This window comes from Frieseomelitta varia, unplaced genomic scaffold (genome assembly GCF_011392965.1).
Source record: "Frieseomelitta varia isolate USP_RPSP 00005682 unplaced genomic scaffold, Fvar_1.2 scaffold_14, whole genome shotgun sequence".
Taxonomy (NCBI): domain Eukaryota; kingdom Metazoa; phylum Arthropoda; class Insecta; order Hymenoptera; family Apidae; genus Frieseomelitta; species Frieseomelitta varia.
In genome coordinates, this window is record NW_025109083.1 from 77,553 (window position 1) to 105,254 (window position 27,702).

General features: G+C 23.9%; 4 protein-coding genes across 10 annotated transcripts; 3 read left to right on the forward strand and 1 right to left on the reverse strand.

Moving 5' to 3' along the window:
- Positions 1-1,543: 1,543 nt before the first annotated feature.
- LOC122532206 (phospholipase DDHD1-like) lies at positions 1,544-6,608 on the forward strand. 2 transcript variants are annotated; one of them, XM_043660769.1, is made up of 10 exons: positions 1,544-2,125; positions 2,614-2,928; positions 3,506-3,673; positions 3,760-3,888; positions 4,371-4,512; positions 4,607-4,713; positions 4,803-5,116; positions 5,226-5,511; positions 5,600-5,734; positions 5,832-6,608. In XM_043660769.1, the coding sequence occupies exons 1-10, from the start codon at positions 2,062-2,064 to the stop codon at positions 5,975-5,977; spliced, it is 1,806 nt and encodes a 601-aa protein (XP_043516704.1). In that variant the 5' UTR covers positions 1,544-2,061; the 3' UTR covers positions 5,978-6,608. The 2 variants fall into 2 exon arrangements, with proteins under 2 accessions (XP_043516704.1, XP_043516714.1); XM_043660779.1 differs by having other exon boundaries at positions 2,623-2,928.
- Positions 6,609-10,299: 3,691 nt separating this feature from the next.
- LOC122532137 (lysocardiolipin acyltransferase 1-like) lies at positions 10,300-15,980 on the forward strand. 3 transcript variants are annotated; one of them, XM_043660655.1, is made up of 9 exons: positions 10,301-10,468; positions 10,569-10,655; positions 10,780-10,959; positions 11,028-11,210; positions 11,469-11,683; positions 11,766-12,004; positions 12,150-12,407; positions 13,388-13,575; positions 13,976-14,150. In XM_043660655.1, exons 3-8 carry the CDS (start codon positions 10,784-10,786, stop codon positions 13,484-13,486), a joined length of 1,170 nt encoding a protein of 389 aa, XP_043516590.1. In that variant the 5' UTR covers positions 10,301-10,468; positions 10,569-10,655; positions 10,780-10,783; the 3' UTR covers positions 13,487-13,575; positions 13,976-14,150. The 3 variants fall into 3 exon arrangements, with proteins under 3 accessions (XP_043516599.1, XP_043516590.1, XP_043516608.1); XM_043660664.1 differs by lacking the exon at positions 10,569-10,655 and having other exon boundaries at positions 10,300-10,468; XM_043660673.1 differs by lacking the exons at positions 10,301-10,468; positions 10,569-10,655; positions 10,780-10,959; ... (2 more) ...; positions 11,766-12,004; positions 12,150-12,407 and adding exons at positions 12,429-12,556; positions 14,254-14,461; positions 15,060-15,626; positions 15,688-15,980 and having other exon boundaries at positions 13,976-14,155.
- Positions 15,981-18,567: 2,587 nt separating this feature from the next.
- On the reverse strand, positions 18,568-21,914 carry LOC122532112 (ribosomal RNA processing protein 1 homolog). 2 transcript variants are annotated; one of them, XM_043660609.1, is made up of 7 exons: positions 21,454-21,912; positions 21,117-21,340; positions 20,840-21,010; positions 20,247-20,429; positions 19,874-20,148; positions 19,042-19,798; positions 18,568-18,808 (listed from the first exon to the last, which is right to left on the reverse strand). In XM_043660609.1, the coding sequence occupies exons 1-7, from the start codon at positions 21,698-21,700 to the stop codon at positions 18,599-18,601; spliced, it is 2,067 nt and encodes a 688-aa protein (XP_043516544.1). In that variant the 5' UTR covers positions 21,701-21,912; the 3' UTR covers positions 18,568-18,598. The 2 variants fall into 2 exon arrangements, with proteins under 2 accessions (XP_043516544.1, XP_043516555.1); XM_043660620.1 differs by having other exon boundaries at positions 18,675-18,808; positions 19,082-19,798; positions 21,454-21,914.
- A 2,150-nt stretch (positions 21,915-24,064) lies between these two features.
- LOC122532120 (receptor-interacting serine/threonine-protein kinase 4-like) lies at positions 24,065-27,702 on the forward strand. 3 transcript variants are annotated; one of them, XM_043660636.1, is made up of 4 exons: positions 24,066-24,663; positions 24,763-25,216; positions 26,538-26,881; positions 27,140-27,702. In XM_043660636.1, the coding sequence occupies exons 1-4, from the start codon at positions 24,354-24,356 to the stop codon at positions 27,700-27,702; spliced, it is 1,671 nt and encodes a 556-aa protein (XP_043516571.1). In that variant the 5' UTR covers positions 24,066-24,353. The 3 variants fall into 3 exon arrangements, with proteins under 3 accessions (XP_043516580.1, XP_043516571.1, XP_043516566.1); XM_043660645.1 differs by having other exon boundaries at positions 24,065-25,216; positions 26,538-26,677; XM_043660631.1 differs by having other exon boundaries at positions 24,148-25,216.

Here is a 27,702-nt window from a genome sequence, read left to right on the forward strand (position 1 = left end):
AATGAAATTATCATTTTTTCATACAAAGATTAGGACAAATGATGGTATACAGAATTGATATTGGTTTAAATCACATTACATTAAAGTAGTTAGAATATTTATATAATGTATGTAATAAATATTACATTAATGTTGATGTAAATTTTACAAGTAAATTATGTCATCTATGTACAGAACAATGTTACAATTAATTTTATTTTCTATTTTTATATGATTTATATATATATTAGTAATAAGCACATTGTGTTCAATCATTTGTGAATATGCTTATGCACCAGTGAGTCACTTTAGACTAAAGCTGAAATATTTTCTAAATAATTAATTATATCAAAAGATAAATAGTTTCAAGAGGAACATTGTTATGATTATCTTTTTTTAATATGTACGCATAGAACATGTTTGAAAATCAAGTTTGTTTTTCTTAAATGAAATCGTATATTTTTCGATACATTAGTCGATTCAACTATTTATCATTCTCTATAAAAAAAGAGTATTAAACCATTTATATTAAAAAACCATTAGTTCAAGGGATATTTTAATTAAAATAATTCAGAATAATGCTCGTACAGTATTGAATTTATATATAGTAGCATTAGTAATAACAAAAGATCGTGCAAAGTTTGTTAATTATTTGTTGTGATTGAAATAAAATAAATGTTTATTTCATTATTATATAATAGTTATTACAAAATGTGCTCAAAGTGAATATCATTGACACTCAAATACTTTTGTTATCTAATTTTTAAAGAATGTTTCATACTATTTAACATCAATGCAGTAGTATTTCTATATTCTTCGACAATTCGTTAACACACGCTTTAATGACTGAATGATATATGAATGTAAAAAAAAAATCTAATGGTTCAAATCTGGTGAACTATTTGATTGATCCAATGAACTAGTTCACTTTGTTCAATTCATCGAAAGCGAAAACGTTGGTCTAATGCTTCATCGCTTGAATATTGCAATACGATTACTCCTTCTTAATAATCACAGAATGAAAATACAATACAAATATAACACAATACTATTATCAAGGAAAAATCATTGTTAAACGTTTCAAAATAAAAGATAATCTGAGAAACAAAACAACATTTGACATCTAAGAAGTATGAAATGAGCAAATTCGGCTTTGAACAATATTGCAATGTTTTAATTAAAATATCACATTAATGGTTTCTCGATATAAATGATTTAATACTTTTTTATAGGGAAAGAGCTGAATCGATTAGTGTTAAAAAATATATGATTTCAATTTAAAAAATTTGACTTTCAAACGTCTTGTATACATCAATTTTAAAAGATAGTAATTATATCAATTAATATCCCTCTCGAAACCATTCAATTTTCGTTTAAAGTATTTTTTAATATAACTAATCGTTTCGAGAATACTTTAGTTCCTAGCTTAGATGATTCACCCGGTACACACAGTGCACATACAAAACACACACACACACACACACACACGCGCGCGCGCGCGCGCGCGCGCGCACACACACACACACACACACACACAAATGCATAGTAATATAAAAGTATGTAAATTGTACATATTGTACACTGTTTTACGCAGTGCGTTTATACATCAGCTGTCTGCCCATTAAATGCAGTAGTTTTGCAGAGTTATACGAATAGTAGTTATATAAGATAACAAGATCTAAACGATCCAGCCCGTTTGTTAAAGGAAATATCCTAAATCAGTTTTAAGATAACGTTCAACTACTGCAAAAGACGATTGTCTATTTACCAATCATATTTCAACGTTGCATTTGGTCGTGAATCAGATTTCTTTATATTTTAACCAATAACATTGTTATAGTATTATAGTATTATAATACAAAATTTGTGGTATTTTATACTGACAGATGAATGCTGTGTTATGATTCATTTGATTTTTATGAATGACAAGTGTTCGGTGCTGTCCAACATTAATTTTGATAGAAATTGTTGTCTTTTGTACATGTCAAGTGTTATAAAGAAATTTACATGACGTAAGGTATTGCAAATTTTTATACTCAAATGATTTAAGAAATATCCTGTGATAGTTACATAAGTGACAGGATGTCTGACAAGTTTGAAGTTGATCCTTTCAGTGAAACACCTCTGGAATTTCAAAATTGCGAAGGTAAAATTATCAGTTATTTAAGACAGCCTTTACAAATAACTTGGACATTATTTATTATGTAAATACGAGAATTTTTAAAAAGAACATACTATTTAATATATTTTTCGTCAATAAGACGCAATTCGTATGTTCAAAATCAATATAAAGTAAAATTTGAAAATCACGTAAATTCATTACAAATAGTATGTTTATAATATTTAATAAAAAAATAAAACTCATTTTATTTAAAATTTCATTCAGTTGAATTGATATCTTTATAATACATACATAACTTAATCATATCTGAATTTTTATTTCACATTTTTTTTATTATTATCTATTGCATAATTTGAAATCGTTTGTAAATAAACTTGAGATAAAATACACTAAAAAAATAAAAACTATAAAGATCATGTCTTTTAATCAAAGTATATAATATAATTTTATATATATAATATAAATATATGTACTATGTTAAATTTATTTCATCCTAATTTCATATTTTAAAGGAGTTACAGAATCCATCAGAGAATTAAATTCAAAAGATGATTCATTGAATGTAACAAATGAAATAACATATGCAGAACCTTTAACTGCAGAACAAATACGGTGGTTTTATAGAGATGGTGTAGATAAACGATGGGTCGAATTCTGTGGATATGATAGCTTAAGAATTGAAAATGCTTGGCAAAATTATCAGAATTTGCTTAGTAAAAATAATGATATAACTAACAATCCACCCTCTATTGAAAAAATTGTAGTTAGAGGAGGAATGTATGATGTGGAACTAGATAAAATGAAATGTGTTTCAATATATTGTCCAGGTACATATTTTATTTAGTTTTAACTCTATGTTAACTTTATTTTTAAATATGTATATAATTTAAATAATAACTTCATTTTTTAAATATATGTAATTTAACAGATTAAATATAAATTATCAAATTAATAAAAGGTTATATTTTCTTATTTCTTATATTGTATTTTCATATGCTAAATAAGTTACAAATTGTTATGTATAATTCTTTAATTTACGTAGTAATGTTTACTTTCTTTTTACAAGCACATTATTATGTCTGCCATAAAAATCAATTGATTTGCCCTTGAGTTTATTGAAGTCAATGATTAATGTAATTAGATCACCATACGATGCATTATACTATATTGTTTTAATTTTTTTTTTAATTTCTATATATTTCAAATATAACAAACTATATGCATAAAAATATTATGGTTTCTTTTTGAATTAAAAATAATGAACTCATAAAATTTTTAATTTATTAGATAGTTATACATGTAAAATTTTTAATTTATTAGATAGTTATACATGTATTATATATGATCTTGTTTGATTTTCTAAATGTGATTAAGTGTGATTATTGATTCTAATTTTATTTCAAGGTGAAGAATGGGAAATTATGAGAGGAACTTGGTATTATGATGGCAGTTGGTTACCTTTAGAAGTGGAGCAATCTAAAATTATAGAAGAAGTTCATCTTAATCTTTTTCAAAAACAAGATTTTAATCAATCTACTTTGACATGTGATACATCTTCTCATTCCTACAAAAGTATAAATCTTGTTTTCTTAATTTTATCTATCTGCCATTTTCTATAATATTTCAATCTAATAAGAAAATAAATTTTTGTATTTCAGTATTACATACTGAACATTTTCCTGAATTTCATGTTGATTGGCATAGTATAAATGATGTGGTATTATATAGCGAATATAGGCATAGTAAATTAATGCGCAGTGTTACATCAAAACTTGGCTTTGCAAAAAGTAAGTATTTTAAAAATATATTTATAGTTATTATTAAAATTTGTTTAATTATTATTAACTATAATTTTTAAAACAAAGTGGAATATTCTGCGAGTAATGTCCCACTTTGTATAATCAAATATTTATTAGTATATATTATCCTGCGAATAATTTTTTATACAAATTCATGTTTTTAAAAATATATTAAAAATTTGGAAAAAATCATTTTATGTAGAAAATATCATAAAAAGCATTATATTTTTATTTTATATATTTTTTTGTATTATATAGATAAAATTTTTTGCAAATCAATTCAAAAATTCGCATTCTAATTATAATCAATTAATGTTAATAGAAAATAGTAAATATTTCAATGAAAACAAATTGTGAATGATTTGATAAATTATATATGGCCAATCGTATAAATTTCGATGATATGATACATTGTAAAATTGAAGTTATGATACAAATGATTTAAAAATTATTATTTATAATCTTTATAGCAACAGGTTATCAATTAAGAAGAGGATATAAAAATGCTGCTGTAAAAGAAGATAAACCTCATGATATTGATCACATAATATTTGTAGTTCATGGAATTGGTCAAAAAGGAGATACTGGAAAAATTATTCGTAATACAACACTGTATGTAGAAAATATAATTAATAATTATAATATATTATATACAATTGATGCAAACGTAAAAATTATTAATCCATTGTATTTAATATTTAAACAGGTTTAGAGATTGTGTAGATTGGTTGAAACAAAAATATTTTCCTAATTCTAATTATAGACTAGAATTTTTTCCTGTTGAATGGCGATCATCTTTAAAACTTGATGGAGGTAAATAATTGCTTTACAATTTGTGTAATTGATTTTTAATTTTTTGCATTTAATTATTTGCGTTTTACATTTGATAAAAATTGTTGTAGGTATAGTAGAAGCTATCACCCCTTTTAGTGTGGTAAGCATACGACACTTATTAAATACATCAGCAATGGATATTCTCTACTATACAAGTCCTCTTTATGGAGGGGAAGTAAGAGCTGGATTACAAAAAGAGTTAAATAGATTATACTTTATGTTTACTAGTCGTCATCCTGGTTGGAAAGGGAAAGTTTCAATTTTAGCACATTCTTTGGGATGTGTAATTGTTTATGACATTGTCACAGGCTGGATGGGTCCAGACACAAGACCGCCATCCCCAGAAACAGAAGAAGTTTTAAAACAACGATTGCAATTCCCTGTAAGTGTTATTTTTTTGCATATTATTTATAATATAAGATATTTATATAAAAGTAATTCAATGTAACATAATATTAAAAAATTTAGTTTAAATATTTTCATAATTCCAGATTGAAAATTTATTTTGTTTGGGTTCTCCATTATCAGTATTTCTTGTATTACGTACACCTTCTCCATCCAACAAAACAGATGTGATGCCTCAAGATTTATGCAAAAGATTTTACAATATATTTCATTGGTCTGATCCTGTAGCTTATAGAATGGAGCCACTTCTAGAGAGGGGATATAGCAAAATTGAACCTGTTCTTATTCCACCATATGGAGGAATTGATGATCAACAAACAGAACAGTCACCTCAAACAATGAGTAATCCTGACCAAAATTTTTCTCTCATAGGTATATTAAATAGTTCATATCTATTTTCAGAGTGATGGTTTTCTTTTAGTTTAATGTCCATACTACAATATAAAATATTTAATAACAGATAATGACGAGAAAGAAGAAAATTCAGTAGATATGTCTAATCGCACACCAGACAAAGGTTGGAGTCTTTGGGGTTTAGTCCGTGCTGGTTGGAATGTTAAAAAAGGTGTTCCTACACCTATTCAACCGGATCAAGGTAAAGATATTATATTATCTTTTAATTAATCTGTCAATAATACAAATTACAATGGAAGCTATATAATTTGTTCTTTTTTTTTTTTTTTTTTTGTTAGAATTGACACAACGATTGGATTATGTGCTTCGAGCAAGTTTAGGAAGAAATTATTTTTACACATTAGCAGCACATACAACATATTGGAGTAACTATGATGTAGCTTATTTTGTGTTAACAAGACTTTTCCCAACATTAGAAACATGATGTTGGTTTGTATGCTTAGAATGAAATCAATCAGATTCTATTAATTTACTAGTCCATTATAGGTCTTTAAAATTTAATATATATTGAAAATAGGCCTACTACCAAAACAATCTGTGATAATGAAAAAAACGATACAATAATGTTATAGATTCTATATAGTTGTTTTATATCGCTCGCATAATTTAAGATTAACATGGTCGAGTTTCACAGTTAAAAAGCTAAAATGCTATTTTACGTATTCTATTAAAAAGTTGATTTACATGCAATATATTACTGTAATTAATTAAGTATTTAAATAATTTCGTTTAATCAGTAAATTCTTTATCATTCGAAAGATATATATAATTTAGATTTTATAATTTATGTTGAATGTATAAATATTGTTTATGTAAAATGTTTATTTAAATTTATAACTACAGTATATTTCCTGAAAATTTATATTATATAAGATGCCTTACATTATTAAAAACGTTATCATTTATATTTATTTTCTAGTTTAAAAAGTCGTATTAGATTTTAAAACAGCATTAAAATAATTGTGCTTTAAGCAATGCCAAAATTATTGACGCCATAATTAATTATCATAATAATTAGTAATAAAATTAGAAATATATATTGTAGTAAGAGTTTGAGAAATCTTGTATTAATTAAATATAATGCTCTTTTTTATACATCTTTAAAAATTAATATTAGATAAATATTTTTAAATTGAGAAATGAAAAAATATTTTTTCTTACAATCTTTTATTTTGTTAAAACAAGTGAAACTCGTCCTATATACTGAAAGTTTACTTAAAATAAGGTAAAATAATATTTAATTAACTATATCAACTAAAATCAATGCACAAAAAAAATAAGATATCAATATGTTATCTTCGTTGCTTCTATTTCTAATAGAAAAGAATAATAATTTATGTTATATATTTGTTAAATGATCCAATTTCCTATTAAAATAACAGAAAAGTTAGGTTACATTTTTTCAATATTAATTCTATTATGTATTTTTTTCTTTAATTTTGTTCAATGTGGTGTAATTTATTATACAAATAAAATTGCATGATTTTATCAAAATTTTATAGAAAATGTAATATCAAACATTAATCATATTTTATATTATTTTATTTTTCCGTAAGTGAAAAAAATGTTTCTATTTTTTATATAAAATAATGCATAATAAATTTGAAGCATGAAATATTAGTGAAATATATACACATACAGTCACGAACATAAGTATTGACACACCTGGTTTTTAACGATATAAATGCTTAAAAAACTAAAAAAAAAACAAAATATCCGATTAATTTTTTCATTAATCATAACTACCGAGTCTGTTACAATATTACATAAATTATAACTACGGAGTATATAACTATAACTATATAACTACCGAGTAATCTTACAATATTACATAAATTACTTTTTAACTAATTACATTACAAAGGAAACAAATGAAATACACATTAAGAGCAGTTTTTGGTGAAACAAAAGTATTGGCACATTTACGAATCATGTTTTTTCATCTAAAAAATTGGGATGAAATGTTTACAAAGTTGGTATGCAGTTTATACCTGGGGTTTCCCCTACATTCAACGCTATTCATTTGTTTCATAAACAGTCAACTGTTTTTAGAAAAAAACATAGAAACCTGCAAGATGAGGCAAAAATGCAAGAAACCCAAGAACAGAGCTAAATCCAAACAACGTGCACGCCGTAAAACACGGAGGTGGTGACATAATGGACAAATGGGTTTATTTGGATATTTTAAAAAATAATATAAAAAAAAGTGTAGAAAAATTAAATCTGGGAGACAATTTTGTCTTCCAGCAAAATAATGATCCAAAGCATACCGTTTATATTGTACAACAATAGATTATTTTTAATACACCACATACCCTACCCCACCACAATCCCCTGACTTGAACCCCACAGAACACCTTGGAGGCTGAATTGGTAAAACGTATATGAAATCACCATATTACCAGCAAGCAACAAATAAAAAATACTTTTAACAGAATGGAACAAGATAGGGATAGAAACTGTACAAAAGTTGGTCCATTCTATGCCAAAATGTTTACAAGCCGTAATACAAAATAATTATATACAAAATATTAAACAAACTTTTATATTATATAAAACTATAACTGTGCCAATACTTTTGTTTCACCAAAAACTGTCTTTAATGTGTATTTCATTTATTTTCTGTGTAATATAATTAGTTAAAAAGTAATATATATAATATTGTAAGATTAGAGATTCGGTAGTTATGATTAATAAAAAAATTGGATATTCTGTCTTTTTTTTCGATTTATTAGCATTTATATTGTCAAAAGCCAGGTGTGCCAATACTTATGTTCGTGACTGTATTAAAAATCTAAACTGTATGTAAAATTTAAAAATTTATTTTATCAATTTGTTGACATATTTTACTTATATTATGATCATATACTTATTATTATGATTATAAGTAATATATTTATGTATTATGTAAATGTGTTCACACTATAATAGTATAAATAATAGAATATATATAAATTTATCAACTTCTAGAGAGTTTAATAATGACGCACTTTTTATGTAAATATAAATTTTTAAAGAGCTTTGTTTACAATACACAATTTGGTAGGATGACAATAATATTAACTATTCCAAAGGTAAATATCATATCAAATTTTAAGAAATAGAGCACATAAGCATATAGAGAAAAGCCTCTAAATTAATAGTGCGAATATTAAATAAAATACATAAGTTAAAATTAAAATATTAATAAATAAATATATAATATATATACATTCTTATATTGAACAAATTTTAAATTTGACATTTTAAAAAAATAATAACATTAAATATATATATACGTATACTCATATATATGCTATATGTATCTATATGCAATGCCAAAGTTACTAGATATAATTAAAATTTCTTTAATTTTAAATATTTACCCACTGAATATAGATATAAGTATATAATACATTTATATGTTAATAAACGTATTTTTTCTTAGAATGAAAAAAGGATTTTATTTGTCTCTATGTACTTGAATTTTATATATAATATACATATATGTATATATGTATAATATATTGTAAACATGAAAATACATAATCCCAATTTACCCCAATTTTTTATGAATATTATATATATATTTTTTCCAAATTTATTCACTTTATTTTAATTGATATAAAAATTGGTAAAAATTCTTAAAATTGCAAAAATTATATTTATATAATTATTATATTTTATTATAATTATATTTTATTATAATTATCTTGTTGCTAAGAAATCTCTAAAAATTTTGTAAAATAATTTCTGTAAGAATATTTGTAATAAACTTTTGTGAAAATATTAGTTAAAGTTTTTCGAAGTCGTATATTTGAATAGATTTCAATTATATGTATGAAGTATATAATTATAATTATCCTTCGTTCCTTTTTAATAATTTTATGTATTGTAATAAAACATGTTAATAAAAGCATGCATTACAATCGAAATATGCTTTTTATAAGACCCAAAAAATATTTTTCTTTTTATATTGTATTAGATATTGAAATTATTATATTTATATAATTAGTAGATTGTAGATGTTCGTATATTCTTTTATGAATTACGACAAATTAAATAGAAATATATTAATCTTCTAAATATCATACATATTATATGAGTATTTTGCTTTGTATATTCTGTATAATTTTATGTACTGTAAATTTTATCATATGTAAACTTTTTATAAAGAAACATTTCAAAAAGTTCAAAAAGTTAATAAACTTTGTTGTACAGAAACATTCAACAAACATTTGTTGTACAGTAAAATTATAAACTTCTTATAAAAAAAAACATTAGTAACAAAATGTCAATCTAGTAATTATTATACTATTTGAATAATATTGATTACATATATAATATTATTTGTTTGTATTAAATTTATTTAAATACATCTATTTGTTATATAAGAAGCTTCTGATAAAAAGAAAGCATGCTATACATTTCTACCTATATATACACGAGAAGATACATATTATAAACATAGTAACTTTAGATGTAATGGAAATTTAAATATATTTATTCCTTTTTTTGATATCAAAATTGATCAATTCGAAAATTAAAATTATAGTGAAATTTAATTTAGAATACATGAATTTTATGTAAATATCAAAAGTACTGTATATGTAGTACATATACATGCATATGTAAGTATTCATAAGTACATACGTACTTACATATATTATGTATAATATATATATTATATATATTATATATAAATATATATTTATATATCCTTATACATACATAGTAATTATACAGCAATTATAGCTGTCCATGATTTATGATTAGCATTTTAAATCATTTTGTACTTTGAACTTATAAAAGAGCATTATGTTTACACGGCAAATGATTCGGCAAACGATTGAATAAGAAACTCGGATTTTTCATATGAACAGAATTATTCGACGTAAAGAATGTCTTAATTGCCGGTGTACAATGTGGTTCTGTGGTGCGTGTTCAACGTTATATGGAAAAGAGAAAAAAATCATTTTATTTCATTAAAAGATATATTTTTCTTTCGTTGTGATAATAAAATGTTCGCTTTATAGATGTGGTTGTTACGTATTAATGAATGATAAATCTGATAATTTATAAAAATTTTGAACAGAATTTACAGTAGGAAACCTAGAAAAACGGTATTTTAGTATATTTATACTGCTCATAAAATTTTTAGTTTTTCTTATAAATGATTTATATATTGTTTGTTTAATAATGCAATAGTAATATAAAACGACGATACAGTACATTTTATATTTACAGCATAATGCATAATAATTTAATTGCTGCCGCCATCGGTGTAACCGTTGGTGTTATAAGTGCAGCTAGTATTTTTATTTACCGCAAAATTTTGGCAAATCAACAATACAGCACAACAATTTCCGATCTAGATGCTGCCAATAAAAGAATTGACGAATTACAAACAGAATTAGAAGCTTTAAGGTAATAATATAATTTTACATAAAATATTTATTTATGTTATTATATGTTATTATTTTGTTTAATTTAAGGTTACAACTGAGACAACAAAAGAAGAAAAGAAAAATTTCACGAAAATTTAACTCTAACGACAGTACTTATACTGTAGATAATGATACAGATGTTGATGTTTTTTCAACAACAACTGATATTGGAGATGATGAATTCTACGATTGTTCTGATGGTGAAAGTGTTGTTAGCGATAGTGACTTAAGGTTGGTATAATAGTATAAATATATACATATCTTAAACTTATATAAATAACACGTACGAGGATTTATAATTTATTCTAGTAAAAGTGTGAATCCACTTCCTGAAGAAACATCTTAAGAATATTCAAATTATACTATTTAATTGATTGCGATTTAAGCATGATTACTTGTACTAATTTGGAAAATTAGAATTTGATCATTTTGGCAAGTAAAGTTATTTTAAAAGTGTAAAAGGAAGAGATTATATGTTCAGTAATATAGGCTCTCAGAGGAATTGAACCAACTGGATATAATACTAAAGGAGATCGATGAACAAATAAACAATCAATTTGATGTCAAGGCTTATTATGCATTACAAACATTGGTGAAATCCCATCCAGACAATGTAGAAGTAGTATGGAGATTTGCAAGAGCTAGTTACCATTATGCAGAAGCACAAACTGATAAAAGTGTTAAAAGGCTTTTCATTTTTGAAGGTACAATATATTTACTTCTATTAAATAAATATTTTTATTTACTTTTATATAACATAATAAAAACAAATGATGTTTTCGATAGGAGTCCAACAATGTGAGAGAGTTCTTGAAAATCAAAATGTTAATCTGTATAAGTGGTATGCTATTCTCATAGGATTACATGGAGATTATTTATCAGTGGCAGACAAAATAAAGAATGGTGTTGTTTTTAAGAAATATATAGAAATGGCTTTGGAAATACAACCAGATGATTTTGAATTACATTATCTCTTAGGAAGATTCAAATATGAAATTGCTAATTTAAGTTGGATTGAAAAAAAGGTTTAATTTATAATTTAATTTATAGAAGTTTTAAAGATTTTTTAAAGTTTTGAAGATTTAAAGAAGTTTAATGTAATCAAAATATTTTTATAGAACATTACAATTTAATCCTAAATAATTAAAATTTTTCTACAATTTTTTATAGGTAGCAGCAACATTATTTGCTAAACTTCCAAGTTCTTCCATTGAGGAAGCACTCGAATGTTTTGAAACTGCAGCAAGGCTTGGAAGTACAAATCCATATACGCAGTTGTATATTAGTAAATGTTACATTGCTTTGAAGAAATATACACATGCAAATGATTCGTTAAAAGAAATTTTAGAAAAACCAATTGTAACGATTGATGATGAAAAAGTGCATACAGAAGCAAATAAATTCTTCAACAAATACTCAGGATATAATGTATAGCGAAAAATAATTTGTATATCTCATCTATATGTAATAATTATACCATTTCTATATATGTATACAGATAAAAACAACTATATTACAGCTTAATCTAAATATCAGCATTAAACAGTTTAATTATTTAATTATTGCATAAAATATAGGTACTAAACATTTTTTAAAATATTTTATTTATTACAGCAGGTAAATTTTTTAATTTAATTAAAGTGTTATGATAGAATGTAATTTATAAAGATCTATATAAAAAGGTGCAAGGTTTTATAAATTATCAGAAATATATACTTTATTTGTACAATTTAGCAAATAATATTTTATGTATATAGAAAATAGTATATATATTGAAGCGCCTGAATTTAATTATTTAAAAGAATTTGTAAGATTTATTATTAGTGATATTGATTGTATATATCTTTTAAGTAAAACTTATAAAAAAATCATGCACTTTTGTAATTAAATTGCTTTATAAAAAAGTTTGAGTGATTCGTTCCCTAAATATTTATTAGTCCAATATAAATATCCTATATTTTTTAAAAATTGCAATTAAAATAAACTTTTATTATCTTTTGCAGAACTTTGTATAATTTGTAGAATTTTTACAAGTAATAGGTGATAATTTTTCTATTTTAATAAAAATGTGTTATAAATAAAATAAAATAGAACAAGCTTCAGCTCAATTATATTTTTCTTATTCATTTAAATTTATGTAATATCAAATCAAATTGAAGAAAAGGCTTAGTTTATAATTTAATATAAATAAAACTAATATACAAAGTTAAAATTATTTACATAAAAGAAAAAGTAGAAATAAGTGACAAAATTTTATATATATATATTATATACGATTTAATGTATATAGTTTTTTTTTCTCTTTCAATATTTGTAATTTTGCTTTATTATTATAGCATTTATAAAAAAATTATAAAGATAAATCGAAATTTTAAAGATAATTATGAACTTTCCCCTTGTTTTAACAGATCAATAATGGTCCAACACAGCATCACAGAACTTGGTTGATATTGGGTGGAGAATGGGGTGAAAGGGGTGAAGTAGAGGAAGCCTCTCTAGTAAGATAGGAGAGAAGCCAAAGAAAACATTTCAGAACATTTTAGTTAACATTAAATGCTTGAAAGGAGTAATTCATTTAAAATATTCATATGACAAGGTATAAATTGTGTTATTTCAAAAATAATTGTTAACTCTAAGTTTTTAAAGTTTTAATTTAATTTATATCAGTCTTAAATTTTTGTTGATTTCTACTTTTGTAATATTTAATTATTATGTACTATAATTATAATTATTATGTACTATAATATTAATTATCATCTAAAAGAGATAAAGAGTTTAAAGTTTCTTTTTAAATTGATAAATATTTCATTATTTATTATATTTTGTCTTACAACTTTTTTATATTATATGATTTCTTTTATAATTTAATTACAAGTGAGTGTTTTAGGGTATGTATTTCTAATAAATATATTTTGTAACAGTAAGTGTTTAAGACACTTTAGACAAATAATAGTTACAAATAAGTATTTTATTACATATGTTTTTTAATATTTAAGACATAATTTGTGATGCGTGGACTTTTACGTGGTACTTTATACTGTACACTATGGTATGGGAGCATAGTGGCTGGTTTTCTATTTATCGCTTGCCCTATGTTACCACTGTTATTTTTTAGTCCTCCAAAATTTCGAAAATGTGGTGATCTGTTACTTTCTTGTTGGGAACTATATTCCACAGTAAGCAAAATAAATATTTTCTTTTTCTTTTTGCTAAATTTTCTTACATATAAATATGTAATTATTACATATAAACTAATAATTTTCATATGTTTTAGGCTCTTTTAAAAGTATTTGGTGTAAAAATTTTTGTATCAGGAGACCATATATCTCCAAATGAATCTGCTGTTCTTGTAATGAATCATAGAACACGAGTAGATTGGAATTTTTTATGGGCTGCAATGTATCAAGCATGTTTACCAAATGTAGCAACTCATAGATTAAAATTTGTTTTAAAAGATCCTATACGACATATTCCAGGACCAGGTAGTGTAATTATTATATATTATATTATAGTTTTAATAGTTTTATTGTTTCATTGTAATCATTTTAGATAACTACTTTTAATACTATTTGTAATTAAGAAAAATATTTGAAAGAACTTATTGTATTTTGAAGAAAATACTTTGTGTGAAGATATTTTAAAGTGACTTCTTTATTTAAACATAATTATATATTTTCATTTAACTAGTTATATTACTCATTCCAAGACAAATTCATTGATTTATGATATATTGATTTGAATGATTCAGTATCGTTCAAATTATATGTATCATACTTAGCATTATTTAAATCTGAATGAAACTATATGTTCTAATTAAAAAAAACCAAATCACTTTTTAAAACTTATGTTGATTTAAACAATATTTATGTTTACAATAAAATATTTTCTTCAAAGAACAAGAAGTTTTGTTTTCAAATTATATGTTTGGAAGATAATTGCATAAAAAAATTATAATAAGATATTCTAACAGTATATATAATATTATATAACTTCATTGAAAAATTACTAAAAAATTATAATTCTATTTGTTTTTGTTAAATAAAATAACTGATTTTATAAAATAATGTTATTGTATAATAGGATGGATAATGCAAATGAATGGTTTCCTTTATATAACTCGTCACTGGGAAGAAGATCAAAATCGATTGTCACGTACTTTGGATTATTTAGTGGCTCTTGATAGACGATCTCAATTACTTATATTTCCTGAGGGTACTGATTTAACAAAAAGTAGCAAGGAGAAATCTGATAAATATGCTATGCAACATGTTCTGCCGCAATATTCTTTTACTCTTCATCCAAAAACAACAGGATTCAGTTATTTAGTTCGACATCTTCAACAAGCAAGTTATCTCAATGCAGTTTATGATTTAACGATTGCATATCCTGATTACATTCCTCAGTCTGAATTAGATCTGATCAAAGGAAGATTACCAAGTGAAGTACATTTTCATATTAAGCGAATACCATCATCAGATATGCCAACAGATGATTTAACATTAAGACGATGGTTAGAAGAGAGATGGTTTAACAAAGAAAAAATTTTAAAACAATTTTATGAAAAGAAAGCTTTTTCTGCTGAAATTTGGCCATTAACAAAATTACGTCCTTTGCATATTGCCTTTAGTTTCTGGAGCATTTTAACAGGTAATATTCTAATATTTTTTGATTAATTTTTTTAATAATACTTTCATCGTTTTAATTTCAGGATGTACAATAGTTTTACTTATTATTTCACCAGTATTCCAATTATGGACATTGGTACACTCAGTTTTTTTTATTGCTCTATCCTTTTTTACTACTGGTTTTAATCAACTTGAAATGGGATGGTATTGGCGTTGGAAAACGTATTTTCTCAAAAAGTATGATTAATAAGATATAAAATTTGTTTAATATAAATAGATTTCAGTATTGAATTCCAGTATTAAGTCAAATTACTTCGTGTCTACAACTTTGTTATAAATATTTTAGAAATTTATAATTATGGTATATATTTATCAAATTCATAATTATGAATCTGAAGTTCAAATTGATTTAATTTTTAGAAATTAATAAAAATTTAAATTAAATTGATTATATAGTTTATATATTAAAAATTCTAAGTAATATAATGACAATTTAAATCAGAACATAATATATGTGGGAACACTTGTAACTAATATATAGATTTCATACGAAACTAATTTAAATGAGTTAATTTAAAACAAAAAGAATTTTAATATACCGAGACTGAAATATATAATAATGATGCTAATTTAATTATTAATCAAAGATGTAATTAGAAAATATGATGAAACTATGAATTTATTATGAATTCCTTATTATCACATTCTAGATTTTAAAAAGATAAATTTATTGCATTCCATAATTTTATTTAAACTTTAATATAGTTTGCAAAAAATGGAGAGTTAAAACTGATATTAAAAAGTTTAAAAAAAATATTTTGTTAACGTAAATGTTTAAAATGTAATATTTTTTTTTCTTATATTCAGAATTAATATTTGTATAAAACAAATTTCGAATTGTATATATATATGACAATATTTTATTTTTGTCCTTCAAGTTTAAAGAAAGATTAAAGAAAGAATTGATATTTAATATTATAAATATAATTATAAAAAGAACCGAATTTTTAAATATTTTCTTTATTTAGTATTCGTAAAATATATATGTAATTACATAAAACATCACAATATTTAATATCAAAATGTATAGCAAATAGTACAAATTATTTATTTATTAATAATTATTTATTTATAATTATTAAATATTATTTATTTCATTTATAAATATTTTACTTGTTTTAAAAATTATTAACATTATAAAAATTTATTAACATTTATTGTTACATTTATGTGAGCATTAATTATTAGATCAATTTTCAAAAAACTTTTTGTGTAACTTAGAAATGTGCTTCGTATAAAATTTCTGCATGAAATGTATAAAAATAGTTTATTATATGTTGTCACCAGAGATCATTATATTGATTCAAAAAAATTTATTTAATAAAAGAGGCAATTCAAAATTAAATACTATTTAGCTATGATCTTTTAAAATCATTTTTAAAATTGTACTATAAATTTCTTAAAATGTACTACATATTATAATCATCTTTTTATTGAGTGTAATTTAAATACTTTAACAAATTTGGGAAGAAATGATTTTACTGTCTTATATTTTAATTGTAATTAATGAATATTTAATTTCAAATAATCAGTATATAGCTTTGCAATAATTAATAAATTTTAATATTACTAATCATTATAATTTCAGGAAGATGTTTAATTATCTATAACAATATAAAAATGCAAGCAAATAAATTTAACCAGATGTCAGATATTTATATTTTGATTTAAATGGTTAATATTTAATTATTTTTATTTATTATTTGAAATCATAATTAAAATCAATCTAGCTAACAATGGAGACAGTGCCTCATTATCTCATATTTCGAAGTACAAATATACATATATGTTAAAAAATAAAATTGCTTTCGTGAAAATTTACAAAATTCTACAAAATTTAGAATTCAATCAAAACAAAGTATGAGATAGTTATGCACTTAAAATTTTTTAAAGAATGATCATTTAAATGTATTTAAACGGTATGTGATAATTTTTAATTTTGCATATTGAATAAATTAACAAATTATTGTAACGAAACTTTAATATTAAAACTAAAAATATAATATATCAATCAAATGTATAGAATGTAATTTTTAAATTTTTGATTTTGTAATATAAGTTAAAGCTCTATTTTTCTATAGCTATAGAAGTAATATAAGTAAAAGTGAATTCATGTGCCAAAAAAGTATGTGTATTAGTATACTTTTCTGAATATTATTCGAACAAAAAAATTGTATAGGAATTTTAAAGACTTATTTAAAGACTTATTTAAAATATCTCCCTTTCCTAAAATTTTTATTGCCATTAATAAAATTTTATTTATTTCAATTAAGAAAAAAACATATTGTTTATAAATGTTAAATAATTTATTCATAAAATATTACAGTTTATTTGTTTTAAATAATATATATGTATACTTAATCTTTTCATTTCCAATATACTTTATAAATTTTATAACATAAATACACTTATTGTTTTATTTATTATTGATGTTTATTATATATAATATATATTTGCATTACAAAAAAATAGACGAAAACTTATTAAAAAATCAAAATAATATATTTGTACTAATATGTGTGTATTTCATGCTATAAGAAATTATATGAAACTTGATTATTATATAAATGTATGTATGAAATTACTATAATGTTATGGAAAAAAGTGAAATGTGAATGCAATAAATATATTTAAATTTATAGTATTAGATATAAAAATTTTGTTTTAATTGTTTATAAATTTAGAATTGAAATACAAATGAGTCATTTATATTTATAAAATCATATACACTTAATTCATGCAAGACATCCGTTGATAACAAAATATATATTCCATTAGAATACTAAATATTCGAATAAATTTATGTAAGATTGTAAATTGTATATGTAAATACAATTGATGTAAAAACAATTATAATACATTAATGTTTATTTTAAAAAATTATATTTTTATTGAGTTTATTGACAAATAATTCTCAATTAATTTATCAAACATTTACACATTTCTTTTATAAAATGGATTAATTGGACCTAGCATAGGACTTGCTTTTAGTACACCTGCTAATGGTTTCTTGTTTGCATCAAAAGGTATAGCTGGACTTTTTCGAATTTGTGAAATATATTCAGATGTATGTTGAGCTGTATTACACTGGAGAGCAATTTTTACTCGTTTCGTAGAATGTTTTCTGTTCAAGTTTGGTGTTTTCTGTAATAATATATATAATATATTTGTAATGTATATATTTACATAATAAAAATATAATATTTAATATAATATAAATATAAATATAAATATTTAATATAATACATAAGTATTATTATTATTTTTTCATAATATCTATTTTAAAATGACACTGAAATTTCAATTTTTTATTTTATTCTACATTATCATAAAATATATGCACATATAAAACTGAAGTAAATACTAAAAAATCTTACTTTTTTTTCATTCTCTAATTTTGTTAATATAGGTACCAACCATGTTGGCCGTTTATTGTATATATTATTTTTTTGTTCGCTATTACTTGTAACTGAATTTTCAACACTTTTCATACATGATATTGTGCTATCATTATTCAGCGTAGCAATGAATGGATCTACATTATCAGAAATATCCCATTTACCAGTATTTTTTATTTTTACTAATTTTTTTTTCTTTGCTTGTTTGACAATGTTTAATGTTTTCACAACTGTATCTTTGTTTTTTTTAAATTTCATTTTCTTATCAGTATCTTCAATTAATGCTGAAGGATTGTTTTTTAATTTGTAATTATTATTTCTGAAATCTGTTTTACAAATATTCTGATCCTCTTCTTTTGTTTTATATTTTTTTTTCTTTAAACTAAAATTATTTTCATCTGTTACTTGCATATCTGTAGTTATTAAATTACCAGTAAAATCTAATTTACGCTTCATTTTTTTCTTTTTTTTTATAATTTCTGCAATATTAGATTTATCTTTATTATCGTTAACTTTTTCTAATTCTTCTTTGCTAAATTTATCAGTTTCGTTTTGCATTAATTGCTTATTTTTATTTCTTTTGCGTTCTTTTTGTAACTTATCCGAGTATAATTCCTGTTCGAACTTCAAAAGACGTATTGCAGCTGACTTTGTATCTGTATTTTTTTTTTGTAATTTTGAAATTTTTATTTCTTTGATGCCTAATGGCATTTTACCATCTGATAATTCTGTAAATCTACAAAAATATTTTGATCAATTGTTACTAATATATTTATTTATTTTTCTTAATTAATAATAGCACTTAACGTACTCTTTAATAAGATGTCGTAATTGTCTCCGTGATTTTGTTGTTGTTGAGGGATGAAATTTGTACTCATTTAACAAAGTAGATATCTGTTTAGGATCAAAAGGTATTTGTGGTAATTCAACATCTACATTGCCAGCTCTTGGATCTAGTGGTTTTTCTGTATTATATTTCATTTGGTTTTCAAGAAAACTTTTTTCTTCTGCAATAGTATTATCTATTTCTCCATCTGATAATTCAATTTTTTCCATAGCATCAATGGAACCAGTGGGAAAACCAGCCTACAAAAGCATAATACATATTGTTGTCAGCATAATTTATAAACAAATTATTTGCAATATATTTTGTACAAACTATATGATTAATATAAAATACTCACATTTTTCCAAGCTTTAAATTTTTCCATATAATCTATACCAATATCCGATTGAAAAATCAAATATCTAAAAATGTGTCTCATAACATGTTTAATTTGTTTTTCATCATCCATTGATATGAAATATGAGATAAATGGTTTAATAAGTTCTGTAACAACATCTTCTGATATATTTCCACTACTGATCTATCAAAATTAAGCTTATTAATATTATATATTGATGAATTTAACAATAAGTATTTAATATAAGAACAATAAAACTACTGTTTAAAGAGCTCATCTCTAATAATTTTATATATGTTACTAAAATTATGTCTTCTTGTGTGATCTTTAAGAGATTTTAACCATCATTCGTTAAAAATATTACAAAATGTTAGGATTAAGTTAGGTTGCTGAAAGTTAGGATTAGGATTAAGATGAAGGATATAAATCGAGAAGTTAATTTAAGATATAGTTGTTGAAACAAATTTAGGTAGGGTTAAATATTTTTAAGGTTAGGATATCTTCTCTGCTTTCAATCTCATTGATAATATATGCAAAGATCAAGCTCATTGATGGTAGATCTCTTAAGCAGCATTTTTATTAAAATACCATACCTTTGCAAGTTCTTCTAGATACAATTCTGTTATATGCATATTAAAACCATGAAATATTTTTGGATTAACTAACAGCTTTTCAAATATTTCAGAAATGCCTTTTATCCATTCAATGTCCCATAACATCTCTTTACACTTTTGAAAAGTCTGTCGAATTATTTTACGAACTAACTACAAATATTTAAAATAATAAAAATTTTCCATATACATAAGTAAACTATATATATATATATATATATATGTAAAAAAAAAGAAAAATGTTATACTATATATTTACCATGCAAAATTTATCTAATCTGTATTGATCTATACCGAACCATTCGATACCTAATGTTTTCAAAACACATGATGTATAAAGTAATACTACATCCTTAGTTTTAAAACAATGCACAATTTTACTAAGAGCTTCTGCCAGTTCTTCCTGAATTAAAGGTTTATCTGACATCCACATACAATAAAATAAACCTTTCCATAATCGCATAAAATCTGCTTCTGTGAATGCTAAGAAAAAATGCATAATACAAATTTTTTTTCAATAATACAAATGAATAAACAATTAAGTAAATTGTTCAGGATCAATTGCAGTTTCGATCAATAAGAATATAAATATTTACCAAAAGAACTTTGCGAACGAACTGTTAACCATTTTCTTAAATTTTTTAGTACTCTCTCTCGAATTATTTTGTTGTTACTTGAAAGTAGTCGGGCAAATTTAATTTCTTGCGCAATGACGATTATTTTTTTATCTTTCTTATTCATTGAAATTATTTGTTTCACATCCGACATAGATTTTCCTGAAGATTCACGTATGTACCGTCCTTTTTTAACTCCCATTTTCAATGTATGTTTTCTTTCTAACATACTTTTTAACGTTCCTAATTAAAATTCGTACTTTTTAAATTGGTTTATAAACATATATACATATATATATATAGACACACACACACAAGTGTATTTTAAAACATAAAGTTCATAACTACACTTCTTAACCTCTCATCATGCGCGCATGTGAGTCCATAATTTAAATTCACTTTATACTGTCAGCAAATGTCGTGACTTTGTCATCATATCGACCTCAGGCCTACCAACAGAAGAATGATTAAGATATAATATTGTTAATATTATATGTAATCATATCATACAAAATGTTAATTCTTTCTAATATTTATCTTATTTGACTTGAAAAGCAATAAAAATTATATTTAGTTAGTTATTTTCAAATTGTGTCAAAAACATGTGTGTATTCATATCAATCCATATTTTTCATATTTTTCATTATTTATTTATTTGTATTTTTAAATAGAAACAACTTTAAGAATCGTTTCTTACGTTTTGGCGAACTGTTCAATACAAGATTTAACATACAATTTTTTTCATCGGTATGAAAAAATAAAAATTTTTTTAAATATTATACTACTTTTATATATACTATGTATTCTATAAATTAATCAAGAACGACTAAGATATAATTTTATTACACATGCTTTTTTTTTTATTTATTTCTAAAGAAATTAAATATTTTATTAACAAGAATAATATATTATTTATAAATTTCTGAGTACTTGTAGCTAGAGCTTTTTAAAAATATTTTTTAGTATGTTTTATTAATTTATATTTAGTTATATGTTTTATTTATTGCTATATGTTTTATTAATTAAATTTCGTAACCAATTTTTTTTAATTCTTCGAAATATACATATATAATATATTAATTGAAATATATATATATATATATATATGTATTTAAAAATAATCTGTAATATTTGTCAACACAAAATTATTACTTCGAATAATTAAAATATTTCTATAATCTATTTTATAATCTATAATCAAATAATCTATTTAATTCTTTCGTACAAAATTTTTACTAGTAAATATTTATGCAGTAATAGTGATATATTACTATTATTATTATGTTTAATTCTTATATTTTTCAAATGTTCAGAAATATACTTACGATCACGTATGTACTTATGGTCATAAATACAATTAGATCAATCAATTTATGACCTTGTTATATTTCTTAAAAATATTTAAATAAAAAAATATATTTTAAATATAATTTAAATTATAAGTCACTCTAAAATTTTCTTTATATTATAATAAAAATAGAGATTTATTAATCAATCAAATTTTTACATCCTTTATATATACAAGCATAAAGAATGTTTATTGTTTTTTAAGAAATATTAACAACGTTTTGTCAAAAGTCAGATACGATTTTAGGAAAATAAAATTACAATTAGGAGATTGCTAATAAAAAGAAAATATATATATACAATGATATATGCAAGTTTCTATACAATTTTTGACAACATGAAATTGTATAAAATATGAAATTAAAATATTTGAAAAAAATATGCGATTGATTGATTTTTAACACAATATATAATAACATAGTAAGAATATATTTCAAAATGAATAAAACATTTCAAAACATGTTTTGAAATATATATTTTCTTGAAATAACCTTAGTTTTTTATTTTTTTTGATCAGGAAATAAATTAATTATGTATTTTTAATACGATTTTTACGAAAATGATCAAGATAAATTAATTACAAATAATTAATTCACGTAATTTCAAAATATTAAATAGATAAAAGATAAATTATTGCTAATTTATCTTTTATCTTTTTAACATTTAAAGATTCTTGAAAAATAATTATTTTTCTTTAGTGAATAGAAAATCAAATTATGTTTCAAATGTACATATATGAATTAGTTTTTATCATTAAAATTAAAATTATACAAGTTTTTAAATTTTTCTCTATTTACTCAAGTATTATACAATTTAGAAGTATAAATAAAAGTATAAAAGTATAAATAAAAATAAAATTTTTTACAAGTTAGCACAATCTGAAAGGGATGACGCAGTAGAAGACTATGTACCTTGAAAAATAAAAATCTGTAACGATATTAATTTGATGAAAGACAAAAAGATGTAAAATATGTATATAAAAATATATTTGTTATTATTTCATTTTATTTACTTATTTATTTATTTTATTTACTAATTTATTTACTTTAGTTTAAAATTGTAGAAATAAAAAAATATCGTGCTCAGTTCTTATTGTCAGACGTCAAATAAATTCTTTAGATGCACCGTAAGAGATTGTAAGAAGTGGGGTAAAGAGTAAAGAAGTGGGGATATTTAACAGAAGGAGTGGGGAAGCGGAGAGATGTATAGCGACACCGACGCTTGGTAAGCAGATTCATTTGATTTTCAGTCACGTCTTTACGATTCATTGATCTGTTTTATGAGTTTTTGCACTTGATTCACAAACGTTTTATAATTTGTACCCACAGATTGTACGCATTGAGCACATAATCGATAATTATACTGTAACGAAAAACCAATGAACAAATAAATGTATTAAAAAAGAAAGAGAGAAAAAAAGAGAAAATAGCAATGATCGCAGTAAAGTAGATCGTGGTGTGGGGTTTTCTTCTCTTAAAAGGCGTCAAGCCAATTATCCAAGGAATCAGGTTCAATTAAAAGGCGAGTAAGTCGGAATGACCGCTGCTTACACAAACGATCTCTTATCTAAGGAACAGAACGCAGAGAGAAAGACAGTTATAGGCATGATAGTCAGTAAAGTAGTGCACAACAACAACGAACAGACAACGTGCGAGGAAAGCATTGAATTCGCTTCTGGAGAAATGACGAAGCTTGCAACAGGTGGCCGAGAACAAGAAAAAATCCTTGTTAATCAAGAACAGCCAACGGTTTCTACATCAGTTGATGCATCAGAATCGTTCGAACAGAGAGTTGAAGATACCGTGGAATATAAAGATGTTGAAGACACTGAATTTCCAGGAAAAAGTAAGAATATTTCAATCGACACCGGAAATAATAAAAATACAATTACTGATACAATTGCTGAAATTAGAAACGAAATGCTAAAAGACTCGGATGATTCAGGTACACCGCCAAAGTCGATTTCGAATTCGAATTCGAATTCGATCGCGTCAATGAAAGACGATGCGATTTTTACCGAATACGATTCACAAGATACAACGTTGGGAACACGTGAAACTGATTTTCCTTCGCAGAGCAATTGCGAGAATCGCATTTTTCAGTTGCGAGAATTACAAGATTCTGTTAATAGTATCAGCACAGAAACAACAAATTTTTCAAACAGTTATAAAATTTTTAACGAGCCATTGGACAATAATATTCAAAAAGATGCCGAAGAAATATATGATCCAGAAAGTGAACTGAATTTTCACGAAGCTGTACGTGCTGGGGACGCAAAGTGTGTTGCAACACTTCTTACAGGTGAATCCGTACAAAACCTGGACGAACCGGATTGGAACGTTTCAGGTGATCCACCTTTGCTAGTGGCCGCTACAAATCATTGTTTTCCTATTCTCAGGTAAGAAATTTTTTTCAATAAATCATATATTTTATTGTACTAATTGTAAGTAGAATTTGCCGAAGTTTATTAAAATTGCATGTTTTCTATATTGAAATTCTATCTTTTATATGTAATATTTGTTTAAAATGAAATTAAATTTTTCTGAAAGATTATACTATAATGAATAGTTATAAATAAAAGTAATTCAGTTTCAACAATTTTATATTCTACTGGAAGGTACATTAATAAAGAAATAAAATTTTTAAAAATTTCAAAATTATAGTAATTGTCAGTCATCTTAAAATTTGACAAAATATCATTAAGAAGTTCATTAAAAACGTTAAAATCTTTTAATTCATATATGAATCGAAAAGATACGAAAACGAAACGACTACAATACTTTCCTCAGTTTCCTCGAAATATTTTCCAATATTATTATATTGTTTATTTTTTATAAATATATTTTAAACAGATACAACTATGAAATAAATAGGAACTATTTTAATAAGCTTGTTTTTAAAAGAATTAATCCAAAAAGTTTTTTCTTAATTATTTTTTAATTTCATTAATCATTTTTTTACTTATTACTTTAATATCTATTAACATTCTAATAAACTTATTTTAATTAAAACCTATTAACATTCTAATAACTTATTTTCTAATTAACTTATCAATCAATATCAAATAAAATTGCTTAAAATATTATATTTTTCAATATCAAGATCAATATCAAGATCAATATCAAATAAAATTGCTTAAAATATATTTTTAAGAAAAAAAAACTCAAATATTTTTCAAAGTAACAAAATCCAAACATCGAAATTATTACAATCGAAGTACTCGTAAATCATTGCTAACGAATTTTACCATCGAACTTTATAATCAAAAATGTTCTTGCTTGTACGGTTTTTGTTATTATCTTTCTTAGCATATTGTTAGCAGATATTCAAAGATGTGCTATTACTCGAAAAAATTATCAGTAAAATAAACGTAATCCTATATGAACAAATATATATAGATTAATTTTCACAAACATAAAAATATATTACTCAATTGTCCATTTGTTTTTGTCCGAATAATATTAAAAAAGCACTTGAATATCGTCTAATAGTTTAATCAATTTTCACAATTAATACATTAATAATAACTTTTACATTAGTATATCAATAATAACTTTTTTATATTATTTTTTAAATTTAGAAATTCTAAATAAAAAAATATGAAATTAAAAATTAAATGGAATTAGAAATCTAAAATGATAGGTTTACACAATAATATTAAATTCAGTATCAGAAAGGAATAGTCGAAAATAAAAATAAAACTATTTCCGATTTTTTAGTTTATTACTTGCGAACGGATGCGATCCAGCTGTACGCTCCCCTCGTGGTGAGACAGCGCTTCACAGAGTGATCTTAAATGGAGGGCCAGGAAATGTATTACAATTTGTAGGAGAACTCCTGAAATATGGTTGTCCTTCAGGCGTGAAAGAAGCTGGTGGAGGTTTAACTGCACTGCACATATTAACACGCCAGCTAGCGCACGCGCAAGGATCAAAAAATTTGCATCATAATTTTGAGGCAGCTTTGAAAACACTTGATTTATTAGCACGTGCTGGCCCTGTTAATGCAAAAGACCATCAAGGTCGCAGTGCACTCCATATTTTAGCTTCCTCCACCATTTTTGGTATAAATTTCATTTGCATTTAGATAAACCGAAGCATTACAATGACATTATATATTTCTTAGTATTTAAAAAAAAAAAATCAAATCTAAAAGTTTAACAGAAGAAAAAGAATTAGTACAATCTCGAATAAATAAAAAAAAATAAAGTTAAACAAATTTTACAATGAAATTACATATTAGAATACCAAAAGTAATGCGTAACGTTTATTTGTTCTAAATTTTATTTCAGGTAAATAAAAAATAAAAATTCTTATTACAGATAACAATCATAGAACTGAAATCGAATCGTTGATTGAAACACTATTAGCTGTTGGCGCGGATCCATCACTAAAGAACGATAGAGAAGAAACTCCTTTACACGAGTGCCTTGAGTGCGGTGCTTTAAATACTGCGTTTTTACTTATACCACACACGCCAACCGGTATAATGTCACGTTATGGTGAAACTCCGTTGCACATTGCCTCCAGAAAAAATTATGCCGATATGGTAGCGAAACTGTTGGAACACGGAGAAGATCCTAGTATACAAGATGCTGGTGGTAACACACCGTTGCATTTAGCTTCCGCAAGAGGTTTTCATCAAATCGTTTCTTTGTTGGTTACATCGCCCCTTGCACAGTTAGAAAAATTGAACGTAGAAGGATTGACTGCCCTTCAAGTAGCCGCCGAAAGTGGGTTTGTTAATGCAGTACGACTGTTATTAAAAGCAGGCGCAGATCCAAGTCAAACAGTTCATTATTGCACAACAATTTTTCACCGTCACCCTGATATCTCTATTTTAATAGATCACGAACTGAGTAGACGTCGCCAGCTTGCTGCTTGA

What these genes read in the sequence shown, in the direction of transcription:
- LOC122532206 (XM_043660769.1), top strand. Translation starts at nt 2,062, where the DNA reads ATGTCTGACAAGTTTGAAGTTGATCCTTTCAGTGAAACACCTCTGGAA. An exon ending in AAAACTTGGCTTTGCAAAAA is followed by an intron (nt 3,889 to 4,370) that starts GTAAGTATTTTA and finishes TAATCTTTATAG; the next exon opens with CAACAGGTTATCAATTAAGA. An exon ending in AACAACGATTGCAATTCCCT is followed by an intron (nt 5,117 to 5,225) that starts GTAAGTGTTATT and finishes TCATAATTCCAG; the next exon opens with ATTGAAAATTTATTTTGTTT.
- LOC122532137 (XM_043660664.1), top strand. Translation starts at nt 10,784, where the DNA reads ATGCATAATAATTTAATTGCTGCCGCCATCGGTGTAACCGTTGGTGTT. An exon ending in ACAGAATTAGAAGCTTTAAG is followed by an intron (nt 10,960 to 11,027) that starts GTAATAATATAA and finishes GTTTAATTTAAG; the next exon opens with GTTACAACTGAGACAACAAA. An exon ending in GTTAGCGATAGTGACTTAAG is followed by an intron (nt 11,211 to 11,468) that starts GTTGGTATAATA and finishes TCAGTAATATAG; the next exon opens with GCTCTCAGAGGAATTGAACC.
- LOC122532112 (XM_043660609.1), bottom strand. Translation starts at nt 21,700, where the DNA reads ATGTTAGAAAGAAAACATACATTGAAAATGGGAGTTAAAAAAGGACGG. An exon ending in AATTTAAAGCTTGGAAAAAT is followed by an intron (nt 20,149 to 20,246) that starts GTGAGTATTTTA and finishes ATGCTTTTGTAG; the next exon opens with GCTGGTTTTCCCACTGGTTC. An exon ending in AATTAGAGAATGAAAAAAAA is followed by an intron (nt 18,809 to 19,041) that starts GTAAGATTTTTT and finishes ATATTATTACAG; the next exon opens with AAAACACCAAACTTGAACAG.
- LOC122532120 (XM_043660631.1), top strand. Translation starts at nt 24,354, where the DNA reads ATGACCGCTGCTTACACAAACGATCTCTTATCTAAGGAACAGAACGCA. An exon ending in CATTGTTTTCCTATTCTCAG is followed by an intron (nt 25,217 to 26,537) that starts GTAAGAAATTTT and finishes CCGATTTTTTAG; the next exon opens with TTTATTACTTGCGAACGGAT. An exon ending in AGCTTCCTCCACCATTTTTG is followed by an intron (nt 26,882 to 27,139) that starts GTATAAATTTCA and finishes TTCTTATTACAG; the next exon opens with ATAACAATCATAGAACTGAA.